At 44.8% G+C, this 18,484-nt stretch overlaps 1 protein-coding gene across 1 annotated transcript in view; it reads right to left on the bottom strand.

The window, feature by feature from the left end:
- Nucleotides 1-16,853: 16,853 nt before the first annotated feature.
- Nucleotides 16,854-18,484, bottom strand: part of TTLL11 (tubulin tyrosine ligase like 11) — a 52,812-nt gene continuing 51,181 nt past the window's right edge. Inside the window, exon 9 of the mRNA XM_085310831.1 lies at nt 16,854-17,902. Within this exon, the coding sequence (XP_085166957.1) occupies nt 17,616-17,902 (287 nt within the window). The 3' untranslated portion in view covers nt 16,854-17,615. The remainder of the gene's footprint in view (nt 17,903-18,484) is intronic.

Below are 18,484 nucleotides of genomic sequence, written 5' to 3'. Positions count from 1 at the left end.
GGCAGAGAAGGAGAAACAGGGAACAGCAACAGAGACACCATGCTGAGAAGCAGCTGCTAGACCCAGCTCACCAATGCCTGCAGAGAAAATCACTGCACTCAGGGAATGCTTTCCTGGGAGCTTTTACTGAGCAACTGATAGCACACTGATTTACAGACCCCACCAAACTGCTCAGRCACTTTGCACAGCTTAGGCTGGGCAAGACCTGTATGGCAACATTCAGCAGAGCCACCCTTTGCTGCCTGCCTCCTCACTGTTGAGCACACCCAGCTGCTTGCCACCCACTGCACACCTCTGCTTCCAAATATGTCACTTCTTTTGTCTTTCCAGTAAAGGTAGCAGAAAATTTGGAGACTCATTAAAACTCTGGGTAGCATCAGCACCTCTGCCTCATTAACATCACCATAATTAGCTCCTCAGAGAGAGGAGGGAGACAGACTGATTGCCTCAAAATGACTCAAGATGTGCAGAGCCTGTGGCTATTCCTGCGCTCTCAGCACTGAGACAGTGGCTCTGCAGAGATGGACGCTCTGGACCCAACCCAGTCACTCGGATCTGCTGGTTTCCAGCGGTGTGAGTGTGCCAGGCATTAGAACGTTATGCTGCTAGTTCTTCCAGGCACAGGCAGCTACCCAAGAAGGCAAAGAAAAAACATCCAGGCTAAAATCCTCCCTTTAGGTCTTGCCTTCCCCCGAGGCCTCTTTGTGGCCACGCTGCAACATTCTGCACAAAGTCACCTCCATTCARCCACGTTAGCCCTTTAGGATAAGACTCCCACAGCCCAACCACATGGCCTGCAGCATCTGCCCTCCACCAAGCACTGGGTAATGTACACTGCCTCCTCACAGATTCACATAATAAATGGGAGTACTTCCGTAACAGGGGCTTGTAAGTAAACTCCTCGTGACTCTCCAAACTGCTCTCTCTCTCTCACTGCTCCCTGTGCCACCTCAAGGTGGAGTTTCCTCAGCAGCAGCTGTTCTAGCACCTCCCCAACGCATAGACAACAGTGTTTGCTCCCACTACCGGCACAGTCTACAAGAGCCCTTTAGCATCCTCCAGGCGTAGTGCCTGACATCTGTGCACCCAAGTGCCAACTCTGAACACACCTGGGCAGTGAAACTGTGGCTTTGGGGAAGCCTGAACCATTTGTCCCTGCAATAGGACAGCACCAYAGATCACCAGCGCCTCTGTCACCTGCCTGATGCTGGGCACTGCAGCGACACAGCGAGACAATCGGACAAACCACGTTCTGCACCAATGGCCCAGGTATCCATCCCACCTGCTCCACCAGCCCACTTCTCTGCGCTACCAAACTGCGCTAGGGAGCTCTTATGTCTCCAAATTTAACTTTGCTGATTTTAGAAGGTTGATAGAAAGAGGAAAGAAAACAGCCCAGGAAACAGGGAAACTCAGGAACTGCTGCAAGCAGGGATTAGTCAGTAACACTTGATTTGAATAAAACCTCTTCTGAGGTCTCTGTTATGGCTTCATTAGAGCAGAGCTGAATTCTCAGCTGAAAACATCCAGAATACCTCTGTGTACTTGACAGCTTTCAGCATCTGAGACTCCTGGAGTCTAGCTGCAGCCATTCCCAGCAGGTTCACAACACAGGCACCACTTGTCAGAARGGCAATGCTAGGAGAAGTGAGACTCTGAATTGTAAATCAGCAGCCAGAACAACAAGGGGAATATGGGGCTGGGAGGCTGGGGGACTGCAGATATGTTTGTTCSAGTTTTTTAATCTGAAGAGTCATTTTAGTCCAAGACTCATCAGCGTTAATAATATTCTAAYAACTGCACCCTTGAAAGGTTTGTATTGAGCTTAGTATGTGAGAGTCGATAGAGTGTAGGYTGCTCACAGTGCCAGCCAGCCCCTTCTCCCTCACACCCTGGTAAGCAGCAGAGCCTTCACTTGGAAGAGGTGATGCAGCCACAGGCCTGCTCCAATGCCCAGGACAAAGCTGTGAGGCCAACRGCAGCAGCTAGCACGTGCCAGAACTGGACACAAGGCTGAGCCCACCTGGCTTTGTGCAGCTGTGGTGTGCGGGTTGGCTTTCCTTTACAAACACTGGGCTATCAGGGCAAGACCATCCTAGGAAGAACTTACTGTTTAAAGAATAAACCTATGAATGGTGTGCATGAGATAAGGGATGAATTCAGCACTGGCAGGTCTCCTGATCCCGTGCTGGGAGTCACACAACCAAAGCTCGGCAATTAGATACGCTTGCCTTTCACAGAGCAAAGACACATCCCAGCTCTTATAGACACAGGACAGAAGTTGGCAGAAGCTGGAGGAAGTCCCTCCTTGCTGCAGCTCCAGTCTTGCCTTGTACATCCTGGAGAGAAGAGCAGTTGCTGCTCCCCAGGGCATCTGCCAGAAATCAAATCCTCTCAGCCACAAGCTAGAACTTGCCAACCATTGCAAATGCAGTGAAGCTAAAGGCTCTCAGCCTTCTTCTTCTGGCCTGATTTCAAATGCAGGAGTCCTGACCACCTAGCTAACTAAGGACAAAGCCACAGACAGCAAGACAGTCATGGACAAATGAGGAAATGACAGCATTAAGGCAATACTTTACTCAAGCGGGGGCCTGAATGGCAAGAGCCTTTCTATTTCAGTGAAAGAGGGGTAGGGAAATGATAGCGCAGAGGCAGGTTCATAGCTAGGGAGGACATGGACAGAGCTTGTTCTCTGCTCCTCTGATAATTCTTGCTCCTGTCAAACACCTTTCACTTACAGTTTTCCAAGACTGTTTGTGAAAATAATCACTCCTCTCACTCCCCAACCTCTAGTGAGGTGAATGACACCATTCTTATTTTTACAACTAGGGATACGCAGTAAGAGCACAACTTTCTGAGGGCTCTAGCAAGCTGGGGGTGAGGGGGAATCACTCTCCTCCCCTTCTGTGTGCAGCCTTCATCCTATGCACACCAGCCCAACCCCCAAGCAAACGTCCTCTGGAGAAGTAATTCAAAGACAGTTAGTAAACAAACCTCAAAGACCTTGTCCCTAGAGACTGGGGGGAGCATAGCCACTCACTGTCAGATAAAGCAGTAACTGGTGACTGGAAAACAAGGGGTCAAAAGAAGGCAGGAGTCATTAGTGGAAACTTGTTGTTTGTGCTGATTACATTATTATCTGGGAACTGCTACTGATGTTGCTATTTCAGCTCCTCCTGCCATTCACAACTTTATTTTATCTTTGTGTCTCAACTCCTCACACTCTTCCACATCCTCCAGAAAGAAGTGGGTTGCTGGTCAGCAGCCAAGCCCTAGATGAAGTTGCTCAGTTACTCTCAGGCCTGGATCCACTTTCACAAACACCAGCCCAGTACTGTGCAGACACAGCACTGGGAAAAGGAAAACCCAAGCTATGGAGGAACAGAGCCAGCTGCAGCAATGCTCAGTTGCTACACTTTTTTTCCAGCAAACTTTCCCTTCCTTTTAAATTCTCAGCACTCACTGTCACAGGCTAAGGAGTCATGCAAGGCTTCTGGGCGGGGGCTTATCTTTCCTGCAGGGACTCTTTCCAAGAGCGATTTGGATCACTGTACATATTATCAGCTCGGCCCAGGCATGCCAAGCAGTACCTCTCTTTGCCCCACATGCTCCTGCTGCACAGGTGTGTGCTGTGAAGCAGGTGCTGTCCCCTTTCAGAGGTGGCTACAATTTGCTGCTGAGGCAAGTGGTACTTGAGTTAACTTCCTTGGACCTTTGGGTATCTGGGGAAGAGAAGGGAGAAGGAAAGGCCACAGAAGGCAGCAGATTAGTCTGCAGTATGTATAATTAACATCACTTTGCAAAGAAGTGTGAAATGTTATGCATAAATGTTCCCTAATCCTGCTCCTCTCCCACACACYGGCAGACAGCAGTCTGGCACTGGGCAAATAAATATTGCAGAGTCTGTGTTTGATGCTGCTGGCTCCCTGCAGCTGTCTCTACAACATGGCACATGATGCAATTTTTTTTTACTGCCACTGGTGAATCTCTGGCTGAGGAGCCCACTTCTCAGTCACCAGGTAATCACTCATGCTAATACAGCTGCCAGAGAACAGCTAGAACTGGCACAACAGTGCAGCTGCTGCTAATGCACTGTGGGCACACGTGTAGCATAGCATGGCATGCTGAACAGCAGAAGTGAGAACAAACATTAATGAATACTCACACTAGCATGGTTRAAACTCTTAAAGGCTCTGTTCAGCACTGCAGTAAGCAGGTAACTACCACCAAGTGCCCAAGTAGCCACACTGGCAGCAAGAGATTGTTTCTCTGCTGAATGTCAGGCCTATGCTGAACTCAACTCACGATCCCAGAAGATGGCAAACAGCACAGGTCCTATGCCAAGTAGCACTTCCTTCTCCACAGTCAACTCAGCAGCTCATAGAAGTACTTGCACAATCTAGTCTCACCTCTCCTTGCATGCTAAAGAATCAGAGCACCCTGAGAACTGGTGGAGACAACATGTATCTTAGAACTTAGTAACACTCCTGTCCAAGGGTTGGAAAGTAAAGGCTCTATCCCAGCGCTGCACGCCTGCAACCTATGTGCAAAGGGCAACGCCCCCACCTCTATGGTGGTATACAGAAGAAGACACAGGTCCCTGGGGGAAGCCAGCTCCAGCTCCCACACTCTAATCTAAAACATCAATTAAGAACAACGTAACTAGAGAAGACTAAAGTTACTAAGCTATCAAGGTGGGTGCAGTGGGAGGCGGGCAGGCGCAGGCCGCATACTGCTTTCAATTAACGTGCCATGCCACCTGTCCGGCTTTATTAGGATCAAAGCTGCTCACAGACCCAGTTTTGAGACACACTCCCTTCACTCAAGGAAAAAAAGTTTTCCAGTTTGTTATTATGTGCTCTGCACTGTTATTGATCTTAGAGAGACATCAGATTAGGTTATTTGGTTATTAAAGAAGGAGGTAAAGGGAAGAGAGGAAAAGACTTGGACATCTGTAAGGATTTCTGCAGTCTCCTGATTTCTGCTGCTACCTGACAGCAAGCACAATTCCTTTTCACGTAAATAATATTGACRCAGACCCTTCACATTATCAGATTTTCCCATTGCTGGTATGAGCTATAATTGAATAAACTCAACCATTTGATTTTTGTGCCACATCTTTGAGGAATGAAACCTGAACAACAGAGGTCCCAAGCTGACTGACTTTGATTTATTACAATCATATATTTTTCTGCCTGGAATCCATATTCCTCCCGCGTCACTCTGAACTAAGAAAGAACAATGTTGCTGTGAGACTTGGACAGAAAAGAAAAAAAACACGAGGCTGAAGACTCAGTCTACAAACTGCAAATCAGTCAGCTGGATTTTGTGTGTACAGCTAGCATACCCACTTTCTCCTGCAATAGTAACAAGACTACCGCATTGTACACAGGCACCTGTACCAAAGCAAACCAAACCCAAATGCATCCTGCTGGCTTCAGCAGCCCTGCCTGGCAGTCTCTACTGACCCCTGATCCCATGCTGAGCCACGAAGCTAACTCAAGAAAGGGGCCACAGTCCGCAGCAGMGTCTGACAACTCTTGTCACAGGCTTGCTGGGCCGCAGCCCCCTGCAGAGGAGTCAGGAGTCACTGGAGAGTTCTCAGTCTCGCTGGCAGAGGGAAGAAGCCAAGCTCCAGTACATCTCACCTGCCATACTCTAGTTGGCTTCAGGGAGATGAAGGGACTTGGAATATCCCCCTCACCCCTCTAAGCAGCAATGGGGAGAGGCTATGACTGCTGCTGCTGACAGCGTATTTGTGCTGACAAATTTCTGAAAGCCCTGCCTCTGCAGAGCCAGAGTAGGTCCCAGCTCCCACCAGTAAACTCAAGCAGCTGCTAGCCTGCAGGGCAAGTCCCAGGCAATCCAAAGGCCAAAGAGCCCTGGTGGGTGACCACAAGCAAGCCACGCTGCACAGCCAGTTTGCTGTCATAGAACAGCTCGCTCAGAGTTCTTAGMACTTCCTCTGTACACAACCAGAAGCAGCCACTCTCAGTTATTAATACCTGCTTTGTCCGGGGCTAGCAGCAAGGAAAGGGAATACATASGAAGGTCAGTGCCTGGCACTCTTAYGCTAAAAACTTGCGAAGCAAGCCTCTGTCCAGCTTCTCTTGATCTTTTCTGCAAGCTCCTCTGCATTCTCTCACTGAGCTGTTTAAAAAACAAATACACAACCCCTGCTGACAAAGAAATAAAAGTGCATTTTAATAAATCATTTCAAACTTAAAAGATGCCATTTCCTATTAGCAAATACTCCAGGCCTATGAGTGAAGGTAATTCAACATGATACGCTTGGGCATGTAAGGTAGTAGGTTTCAGCTGAATACCATGTGATACAATCTTTTCAATGGGAGGTTAAATGAGGCTGAGACACAGACCAGATGAATAAATCTGGATACTGTTGGGTTGGTGGGGGAGAGGAGTTGTCTTTTTTTTGGTCTGTCTGCTTACAGTGAAGTGAAAGTAAGCAAGGTAGAAATAAGCTAACAGAAAAACACAAGCTGCACTATATGGTACTGGGCAGTGCTAGCACATCAGGCTCAGGGTTTGATCCTGCTGAAACAAATCAAGCAAGCAGTAGGGTGCTCACAAGACAGTACACAAGAGAAGAATGTGTGTACTGTCTTTGGAAAGAATTAAACCAAAAAGCAACATTTCCCCAATTTCACCTCACTGGAGGGGAAAAAAAAAGAAAAAAAAAAAAAACTTAGACAAACAACCCACTGTACAGAATAAGACTAGACCAGCCTGGCTGAGCAGAGACAAGGTGCAGATGCAGACACCTTGCTTTTGAGATGTTAGCAGGAATCAGGAGCCCAAATGCCATCTTTAATCTGCATAGGACCTCTGCAACACAAATGAATTGAATCAGTCCCATGTCACCACAAGAGTCCAGCCACAGCAAGACCCTCCTTGCATTAAGAGCTTTGTAATCCTCACCAAGGCAGGATTGTTTTTTCCACTGCACGCTCCCAAACTGCGAGAGTTGCTGCAATGTGATCCCCTGAAACACCATGTCCTCCACAGCTGGCCAGCTGCTCCAGAAACTGTGGGGTGAGACCCAGGGCAGACAGGGACAGCACTGCCTACACAAACCATACGGCCTGCAGCAAAAGCAGCTGCGAGCACAGCCAGTAAAAGAGAGCCTGGCCCTCTAACAGCCTGCAGGACAAAGGAACCTGGCTTACAGCCACTGCATCAGGACACTCCGCTCTGGCTGGACAGCCTTTGCTGCCAAAGCGCTTCTGCCCATGCAGGCATCGCTGCATACAGATTAGAGCTCTGCAAGAGGGTATCTGTTAGGAGGTCAAAACAAAATGTCTTCAGGAAAAAGGGGGCCGTTAAACATTAAAAAATAAAAATCACTTTTTCTTCAGTTTTCATCTTCTCAAACTTTTAATATTTCAGCTGATGAGGTGAAAAATGAGTCCAAACATTCTTTTTGCCCAATTTGCTCAGATTTTGACTTCAAGATGCTGAAAACCAGGTATCAGTGCTTGGATATGTGAATCTTTGGTTGAAAACCCAAAACACTGTCCTCATAAAAAAACAAATTTCCCATGTGAGGGTTAGGGTTTTTTTTTTTCTTTCTTTTTTTTCCTTCTCTTCTTCCTTACAAAAGATCTATTCCACAGCTATTTGGTATCAAAACCAAAAACCAAGTTTGTATTAAAGCTTAGAGACAGTGTAAAAAGGGAAATAGATTGCAGCTAAGACTTGATTAGGTAATCTTTAGAGTCATTTTGTTCTAACCCACCTACCATTCAGGTATTAACGGATAACATCCCCAGAAGAGTGTACAGCTTATGCAGTCAAGAACATGATTATCTCCATCACACAGAGGCAATGGGCAGGGCAGGCCAGGCCACTGACAGGGACAGACAAGCTGGTTTAAAGTGGAATGACAGCGCCCCTAAGCACCCCTTTTAGTATTCTGAGCTGATGCCAACTCCTACATTTTGTAAACAAGGGAAATTATAGCGTAAGTTAAATAGCATGCTTGACTGCAGTTAATAGAAAGCACATTTTCCCAGCATTAGGATGCTGCAGTGCCTTAGCAAAGCTAGTGGCTTATGAAGAAGAGTACAAGGGCAAGGGAGGCTGTGAACTAGCCCAGGAAGGCACACTGCTCTCTAGTATTCAAAGCAAACTAAGGTTTGCCTTTACCCAGGTACCTGCAAGTAAGTGCCATCAGCTCTGTAATGTCACCCCCCTGCCTTCCATTAATTTAYTACAGCCGGCCATGCTTTGCAGGTAAATCTCTCCTGTCAAGACTGGAAATAGGGCAGGCATACATCTCAGCGCAATGTATGCGGGACTGGCTCCTGTCTTTGGCAGCAACTGTTTGATTTCCCTAACACCACGCTTCCTGAAGTAACAGTGAAGGAGCGGGAAAGAGCTGGCTCCCTTCTACACATTTGTTGGGCCTTCAGCATATTTACATCTTGCAGTCTAAGGCAAAGAACCAGAAGCAACAAAGCATCAATCATATTCCCTCTGAGAGTCAAGAACGTAAGTTAAGAGCTCAGTTTTCCAACCCTTGCTGTAATCAGTGCTATTCCCCAGCTGGAAACGGTTAATAAACTCCCCCAGAGTTTGAACAGCACTATCTAGGACACAGCACAGGAAGGACCCAAGGACATAGACACAGTGGAGGCCGTGGAGGCCTGGAGATTGTGTATTTTCTTGCTATAACYGTCTCTTAACAAACAACTTTTACTGTAGCCTAGAAGAGTCTGATCAGACAATCAGCCTAGCCTCAGGAAAGGATATTGGCAAAAGAAGCCTTGGAGAGTAAGAGATCTCTCTCCACGCTGTGGACATACCTGAGTCTCTGCAGTAGTACAGTAACCTCATGCAGAGAGAAAAGAGAAAATAAGAGAGAGCTCCAGCCCAAACCACAGCTGACCACTGCTCAGCATCTTGGCTGCACTCTTTAACCTACCTGGCTAGTGCTGGGGGCTCCTATGTTTGTGTGCTTGCATTTCATGGCTGCTGGAAGCCTCTGTTTTTATGTAAACTGAATCAAAACAGAACTGCACTCTCCTTCCCTGGCAAACTTATGCATCAAAAAGAAAGGGAAATAAATCTCTCTCCTACACAAAAACAAATCTGAAAGCAAAGATGTGTAACAAAGACAGTAATTGAGCAGCAGCACTGCTAGAGACACAAACATAAAGATAGGTAGTGACAGCACTCACATACTTTAGGACAAGTTTCTAATTACTCAGTACAGCTGAGCGCTCGCTACAGAACCTGCAATAGCTTGCAGGCAGAAGTACACTACCAGTGCTGATACTCAGCATCTACAAAAGGAGATGACAACTGTATAAACAGAGTCATTGCCTGAGAAAAGCAGGTGCTCAGTTTGTACCTGGAGTAGTTTGTTCCTGCTCAAGTAGGCAGCCAGAAGCACACWGTAGCATCCTTGGAAAGAACAACCAGGTACTTGGAGGAAACAGCCTCAGTTAGTAGCTGCCTCTACTACAACTGTTGCAGCCTAGCCCAGCACAAAGCCTGGATGAGGCACTTCCATTTAGTACCATGCAGAAAGCAATCTAGGATTTTACAATACTTAAAACCGTAAGTGAGTAACCTACAGAGCACAACACCGAAGCACAAGGAAGCATCAGGCTAACCAGCTTGGTCCAGTGCCAGTCAGTGGCCAAACAATTCCTCCCTGCTCCTCATGACAAGAAGTGTAAATCCTTGCCCTTTAATAGCCAGGAGACATCACCTGGAGCACTGGACTGGACTGAGATTGGACCGGGACTGGACTATGTTACACCAGTATAAAAGGATGTCTCAGTCTGAACAGAAGCAAGATAGAAAGACCAATGCAAAAGGAATAAAGCTGATCCTTGGCAGCAGAGCTGCACAGAACACCTCTGGAGCCTCCATGCCTGGCCAGCTTGTCTGCAGTTTGCTCCTGACAACAAACTGGCACAAGATATCTTTAAACAAAGCAGCTGCTCAGAAATTTGGGACATCAGGCTATCGTAAGCTGCAGGTTAGCAAGGCAGAAGGATGGGCATAGGAYTTGTTTCTGACAGCAAGCTGGCAAAAAAAGGCCACAAGGAGACTGCTGCAGGGATGGCAGTGTGGGATTGCAAGTATGCACAGCCACAAAAGCAGAGAAAGCAGTTACTCCTAAGCCTGTTCGAAGGGCAGCACTCAGTAACCGTTGCTTTCATTACTGAGCTYGCTATCAGGAAATTTTGTAAATGCTGAATATAGAGACTAAGGCAACTATGCACATGAAGGACTGATCTGSTTGTTTGTCACAGAAACTGGAACAGCCATTAAAAATATTTGGACTGTAGCAGACAGGTGCCTGGCAGATCCACCCACATATCTGAGARACTGCAGATAAAGGAATCAGTAGTGAAAAAGTCTGTGCAGACTTCCACCACTGCTTTTCAGGTACACACAGCACAAAATCTGGGTGTATTGCTTCCTACAAAGGAGAGCTGAGACAAGGCACGGTAGGGGAAGTAGAATGAGCTGACCTACCAAAATCTCCACGTTCACTTTCAGCTGCCTGGGCCTGCATGGKAGCTCAGCTGCTGGAAAGAGTGCTAAGTTCTTCAGATAAAACTCCTCTTTAAAGCAATCCTTTCTAAACTAGCCATATCAATAAGAACCATGGGGTTCAATAATCTGTCTTCTTGATAATACCAAAAATTATCAGGATAAAGAAAGGGAAAGGTATAGTTCTCCCATCCTTCATGACAATGGGGRGGAGGGCGGCAGGAGGTTGAAAGAGGAATAGCAGAGGAAAAGAAAATTGGAAGTTAAAAGCTGCGAGAAGAAGAATTTCAAGAAAAGTAAGTAAAGTACTCTGGTTAAAATTTAGAGAACCACAGGTGAGAAGAGGGAAAGGGAAAAAGAAAAAAAATCACTCCTCTGCAGATCTGTTGCTCTGATACTAAAGACAAGTAGGATTTTCAACAAGGTCTTATCTTAAGTGCCTTTACTGCTCTCTTTCCTTCACTCCCCCACTCCTTAGCTTCTGTGGGGAACAAACAGAAACCCCAAATTTTCATCTCTATATCTGCGTAAGTATAGGTTCTCATAGCATAATTTGTCCAGAATTTATTACTGAAGTATTTCTTAATGGCATTTATAAATCACTGCTRCACTTCAGTACATTTACAAAGTCAATCATAAACACAGCCTTATTTTCAAGTGATTCTGAGGAATTCATAACTGATAGGATACTACACTAGTTCATCACACTATCCCCACAATGTCCCTCATCTAAGTGTTAATGAAATAAACAGCTCCATGCTTTATGAGGCTTTGATCTTATAGATGATGGGAGATCAGAGGTGGAAAATGCACAGTGCAGAACAGATGTGCGAATTGCTTCTCCTCCTTTCAAATCATGAACTACAMGGTAGCACCTCTGCAAGCTCATGGAGCTGTCAAACAGCTGTTAATAGTCTCAAAAGCCAAATAAGATTCCTACAATCTGTTTCCTTCTCATTGATGAAGAACAGTAACAATCAGGAGGATAGTGACTTACTTCATTCAAGACTACAGTGACAAATCTATCAGTTGATAAGTAATATTCTGATAGCTATCTGACACAGTAGATATAGTAGATATCATTAAATAGCAAGAACATCTATGATCTATTTAATAGTCATGATCCTGAATTAGTCAGCACCTGAGGGATATGCTCAAAAACATCTCTGCAGAACAAGAGATGCAAAGTAATTATTGAGACTTAACCTCTTTCCTCTGCCTGGGTAAAGGCCTTTAACAGACCAGGGCGCAAGCCATGCACAGCTCTGATACCATCTGCGTAGAAATACAAATTTCCTGTGTATTTCTTCATGCTTTCCCACCACTTCCAGTGCATGCTACTTGGAAACTGCAAGCACATCAGGAGAAATTTGGCTCCCTGGGTTCCCCCCTAACAATTAGGGCTTCAGAGTGTTGTAAAGGTGTTAACAGCCATGGCCTCCACCCTGGMTCTACCACAGATTCCCTAGGTAGCCTGCAGAAAGCTAAGCARGCAAGAAGTGTCAGGATCCCAGATCCTCCAGCAGTAGGTACAGTTTAGGAATACAAACCAGACCAGAACTGAATCCAGCTCAAGTGTTTAGAACAGCTAGCTAACTCACACTTAATGACAAGAAAATCAAGGTCGTGAGAAGTTCRAAATACAGGTTTTCAAGTTAGTTTACCAATGTGTTTTAAAACAGCCTTAATATATATGTACAAAAAAAAAAACTTCAACTGTTTCAAATAAATCATTTGAGTCCCTTCGTTAAGGATTCTGCAGAGACTCCTCTAACACACCCTTGTGTGGCAGAATGCAACTGCTGGATACTAACTCTGTACAACTGGATACAACTGTATTGAAAAGCTACCTAAGAAGGCTGGAAGGGAATTTCTGTTAACATCCCTCAGACTACTAAACTCAACCTGTTATGTTTCATGGCACCGCTTAATCCCATCCTTCCGATCGGCAGGACTGAGAGCGTCCTCCTCCTCTGTGCCTTACACTGTTAAACGCAAAGCCGGTGAGGAACGCGTGCCGGCACCGCCCAGGCGCCCTGCCCGGCGCAGGAGGCCGCAGGGCGCGGCGCCCGGGCAGCAACCGCCGGCGGCGCCCTCCCGCGGGACGCCCGTGCCCCTGCCCCGGGCCCGTTTAGTACTTAAAAAAAAGGCCGATTCCCGAAGTCGAAGACCTACTCGCCGTAGCGTACCGCTGTACGGCTCTCGGACCGCGCCGGGTTGTCCCCTCCGCCGAAGCTCCCTGCCCGCCCGCGGCGGTAGCGGCCGTTGGGCGGCGGTAACGGCCGCCGGGGGAAGGTTCCAGAACCTCACCTCGCCCCGCCCCGCCCGGCTCCTCTCCCGCCCTGAGAAGTGGTTTTTAACCGAAACCGCGTATTAAAACAAACAAACAAACAAACAAAAACCCACACACGCACACACCTTACCAGTTAGTCACAGCTTATATTTTACAGGGTGGTGTTTTCTACACCATCAACATTAAATAGTAACAAACGCAAACCGTTCTCATCAGCAATAAAATATACATATGGCCATCAGGCAGTTGAAGGACGTCAAAACATCCGCAGAATTAAAGTGCAACATTTTCAAAGCAAAGGGGGGGGGAAGGAAAGAAACAAACAGCAGCGGCGTTTCCCGATCCATGCGTGAGCGAGCGGCGCAAACGGCATTTTAGTCCCGAAGGGCGAGTTCGTGCCGCTTTGGCCGCTTTCCCCACGCCGCGGGGGAACGCGTGCGCTGGCRTGCGGCGAGCCGCGCAGCTCCCTTACAGCTCTTCACGTAGCGCCGGCGCCAGTCCCCAGCCGGGCTCGCCGCTCCGGCCAGCGCTCACAGACGAAAGCTGCCGAAATCCGCGTTCCCGAGCGAGCGCAGAAAACATAGAATTGACGCGTTGGCTCGGCGAAGGCCTGAGGCGTGCTAGCGTCACCGAAAACCAGCTAGGACCTCGGAAACATGAAGCAGGATAGATTCTCCTTCAAAACGAAGATGCTCAGCTTACCGAAAAGGTCGTATAGCGACCGGGAAGTTAAACTACTGGATTCAGCCAAATTGATCGCAGCAGTTTATTAGGCAAGCTGAAAAAGCAGAACCATGGGATTAAGAGGGAAAACAGCAAAGCATGATGGAAAAGAGAATAAATTACAGGGAACTGGGTAATATTTCAGAACAGATTGTCGCAGTCCATCACACGGAAATCAGAACAGGGTCAGACACAGGCCTGGCTGGAACCAGAGGTGCTACCGCAGTGCTGCTCTGCCAGTGCCCAGCCCGAAACCCACGCCGCGGCCGGCGACTCGGCTCCCGTTTCACACTAGCAAGCAAACACARCGCTGGACACCAGACACGTCCCCATGGAAGACGTGTGCTTTGTCAGCAACGTACAGCTCATGCAGAAGCAACAGAGTCCAGGCGCCACCCAGGTAGACCCCGTCGGCAGCTCCTCCTAGGATTTTAACGCTGCCCAGAGGGCTTCAGCAGCGTGGGARCAATGCTCGTGTCCCACTCGCTGAATCGCCACAGACCTCCTGCCCCTTGGCCACTAGCACTCAGAACATGAGGATATTCACATTCCCTGTTTTCAAAAGACCACTCAAGTCTCATTCTTTTAAAACACAGACAGAGGAGAAGAACCCTCCTCATCGCAAGGGGTTCCCTGACCACAGGCTGAATGCAAGAYTGGTGCAAGCACGGGGGTAGAGCAAGCAGAAGAGTCACCCCTGGGGCAGGCTGTGACCTGGAAATGGGAAGCAGATGAACTGGGGGCTTGTATTGAACACAGGTTAATTGTATAATCAGCTGGGTACCTGCCTTTGCAGCTGGGTTTTAACGAAGGTAGCCAGAACTGTATGGCGAGTGAAGTGATTTGCTTTGAGGTATAATAAATGTTCTCAGAGAAAGTGGCCCTGAGCAGGGGTGAGCAGGGAATTTAGGCAGAAGACAAATCTCATGTAACTCAGACTACAACAGCTCTGGCTATATGCAGAGACAGAACTCAGCTTAAAATCAAACAAAGACTAACCTGCTGGATTTTGGCATGTTCRGGGACGTTCAGGCTACATACAAACCTAGAGGGAGTGGATCAGACTAGACTGAAATTCTGGACTCAGGTGCCTCAAATTTGCTTTAGATTTTTAAGTGATTTATTTTGATTTAGACTCAGTGAGGAACATCAGCCCCTATGTGTCTAATAATGAGAAAGATTTCACTGGCATGCAATGTTCATGTATGCTTATAAATGGAATGCTGTATTATCCTCAAAAAATAATATATAGTAAAGTACTGCTTTTTAAAAAAATGAAACGTCATTCATTTATTGTTTCTTCTGCTGCAAAGGTACTTCAGGATTAACAGATTATCATCAGCGATTAGCATTCATATTCTGAATTAAGCATCTCTGGTATCTTTTGCGTATGCACAGACTAACTTACAGGCTATGTGAAATTGCTGTGCATGCTAAATAACTTTGGGAAGAGAATAATATAGCATTCAATTTTCCAATTATAAAAATATATGAACACTGTATTACTAGAGAAAGATAATTGAATATTTTGATTATTCTACAAGGGACCCTTCATATTAGAAGTAAGAGACAAATTGAATATACTGCCCAAATTATAGCCTGTGTGCAAACAGGGTATAAAAATCTGTATTAGATCTGTGGACTATAAAGATCATCAAAATACAGAGGGATCTTATCAATGTTCATTACATAGAATAGTTAATTTCTTTCAGCTAGGTATCAGGGTAACTAGTATACAGTAGCAAAAAATTGTTATTTTAGGGCATGAGTTGTACTACTTGAAAGCTCTAAGGAAAGGCATTCACATCTGTAACATTTCAAATCCTGCTGTCCTCCAAGTCTGTCTCTACAGGACATCAATCACAAGATGAGAGAAACTGTAAGCTATTTTCTAGTAACACACTGCCAATCGCAAGACAAATGTCAGATGTCACAAAATGAGAAGTAACCATTTTTCAACTTTTGAGTGTCTTCAGATACATTACAATAAAACTGTGAAAAAAATGACCCTTTCCACTTCATTTGTTCTGACAGATGCCAAACGTTGGAGTCTGGCCTTTTATCTTCATAGCGCAATAATCTTTATGAAACTTAACCAAAGCTGARGGCAGTGGCATTAGTCCACAACTGTCCTCTTAACTGTACAATAYATAAAATTTCAAGCAGTCTAGCCATTACAGAAAAACAGATTATCTACTACTATTATTATYTGTGTGCAGGAAGAGACAAGAGGATAAGGTGGTATTTCTGTATCTGATATTAACACATTCTGAGTCTTAGTTTCTTGTGGGCTCAGCTTGACTTCTGTTTTGTRCAGCCTTGCCACTGATTTCCACTTGGGAAAAATGCATGCTACTTAAACTAAAATCAAGAACGTAAACTCTAAACCTTTCTTGAAATAAAAATTCACTCAGTACTGTGTATACATTTAGTCCATGGCATCAAATGAGTGCAAAGATCCTAAATCCTCTGCACTAAAAATGCACTTCCTGTAAGATCATATTGAAAACATAAGATTTTATCAAGGGTACTTCTGACATGCCAGGCATTACAGCATTTAGGCATCAAGCTAAGATAATTTTCTGCATATATTAAAAACTGAAAACGTTCATTGTTCATTGTCTTATACAAATAAATTAGAAAGCAGTATATGAAGATCCATCAGGACAATAAAGAGAAAGAAGCATCTTATTAAAAGACATATACAACTGAATTAGTTATATATGTCTTCATGTTGGGAAAAACTAAAAAGTACAGGTATGAGAAAAAAAAAAAAAAAAAAAAAAAAAAAAAAAAAAGTAGAGAAAACTTGACTAAACAGCCCTGAATTGCCAAGTAATTCATGTCCTTTCACATGTCCTCATGTCTCTACTTAAGCCCCCCTAAGTATGATTATGGAACTCACATTTCATTTATTTAAAAATAAGACTACTCTGTATAACTCCTTCAAAAAAGCTGTGATGATAGTTCAGCATTCTTGACAAAATATCCTGTTACATAATATAGTTCTAATTTCTAGAGAATTATACTGTTATCTAAGGAAAAAAAATAAGAACATATGCAAAGAGAGAGGGAAAAAAAAAACTACTTTAGATGCTACTACAGGTCCAAATAGGATAGCAAACAGTGAAAAGCAAAACCAAAACAAAATAAAAAACARGCCTAGAATACTGAAGCCAGAAGCCAGCGACTGGATAGATTTCACTGGACTCTAAATGAACTCTTAGGCCTTTACATCGTAAAGGGGCCCTTACAGAGCTCTTTGCAGAAGCAGTGCTTAGCAGTTGAAAAAAAGAAACACCACTTGATTCACCAAATTTTACTTAACAAAGTTAATTTTTCTGTGAATAAGTTTATTGGCTCTCTGAAAGCAAAAAAGGTAAACAGCTTTAATTTTTCTTTAAAAATTTAACAGCAGTTGTCATGGCAAAGTCATTTATGAAGAAACAGAAGCAAAAATACTATGATTTCAATGTTTCAAGGTTAACTTAAAATATGAAGTACATAGCTGTAGGAAATGAACAAAATCTGTACTGATACCAACAAATTCAGTCCCAAAAAAAGATAGTCAAAGCCTAAATTTTGACCACATACATAATTCCAGGCTTTAGTTTGCGGAAGCACACAACTGGTATTTAGATTGCAGATCCTTACTTGGTTTCCACGATACATCYAGTGCATACAAAGCAACATAATTCCTTTCGTGCAGCATGCCTCTAAAGCAGTGCAACCAATCTCATGATGCTGGTTATCATCCCCTTCCATTTTCTGTTGTTTGTCTTCATGCTTCAATCTTGTATTTTATACAAGCAGAAGAAAGACACAGTTTGTCACTCAAGGTGTACAGAGGAGTAAATAAATAGTCATTGCCAGGAAGGGTCATTATTTGGAAATGGGACCTTGCAATAGACTTTTTGAAGAGTGTAAATCAAAAAAAGCTGTAAAACAACTCTGACTATCAGATGTAGGAATTCAAGATTCTGTTTCACCTCCTGCTGTACRTACCCAGGAATTAATTCTCAATTCCATCAGTCTCTCTCTGCTTTGCCCTGATAAAATAGCACCATTATTATTGATGGTTTCTATAATCTGCAAGCTTATTAGCTGTGGCCATACGATTCAGGAGGGATGTATGAGCAGCTGGTGTAAGCTGAAGTCCATCTGTCTGGCAAGTAACTAGTGCATTTCGGCGCTCCACAATCCCTCGGCCACAAACTAGGCGCTTCTCATCCAGAACAGCTAGATGGTATTCACAAAAATCAATCAGTGATGCCACTTGCTCATGAAGTGGGAGTGACTTGTATTTTTTCTGAGCTAGACAGAAGAAAGCTTCCACAAAGGCTTGCCAACACATCCCTGCAAGGAAAAAGAGGTCATAGGAGATTCATAACACAGAATTCTCYAGCATACTACATTCTTTAGACAAAATACTCTTCTTTCTTTAGCATTGGGACCAAATGCCTATGTGCCAGGGTGTGTACACATGCAATCATGTTAGTTAACATACTTTAATTTAGACAGTAGCCATCTAGAATGTTTATTAAGAAAAAATAATCCATCTGTCCTTCAAAGACCAAAAGACAACATTTTCTTTGTGTATGACACACGTCAGATCATTTAGTGTTTCAGTATAGCAAGTATGCCCAGGCTGGGTTACAGATGGATCATATTCTCCATCAGTGAAGCTATTCAGAAATAGAGACTAATTTTTACAAATATCAGCCTGACCAGCAGCCTGGCATCCAGAGGAAAACTGCTGCAGCAACAACTGATTTTAAGAAGTTGTACAGTTAAACTGCCATAAGATCAGACTTGATTTCTGTTGCCTCAAACAGTTAAGTTAAAACCAAAACAAATACATACTAACATATAGAGCTTCAGRGAATAAAATCCACCTGTGTTGAAAAACAAGTTACATGTGAAACTGAAGTGGGTCAC

The sequence above is a fragment of the Rhea americana genome, unplaced genomic scaffold (assembly GCF_003343005.1).
Source record: "Rhea americana isolate MKP2758 unplaced genomic scaffold, rheAme1 scaffold_328, whole genome shotgun sequence".
Lineage (NCBI taxonomy): Eukaryota > Metazoa > Chordata > Aves > Rheiformes > Rheidae > Rhea > Rhea americana.
Note: the sequence above shows the minus strand (reverse complement) of the source record. Positions and strands in the feature narration are given on the sequence as shown.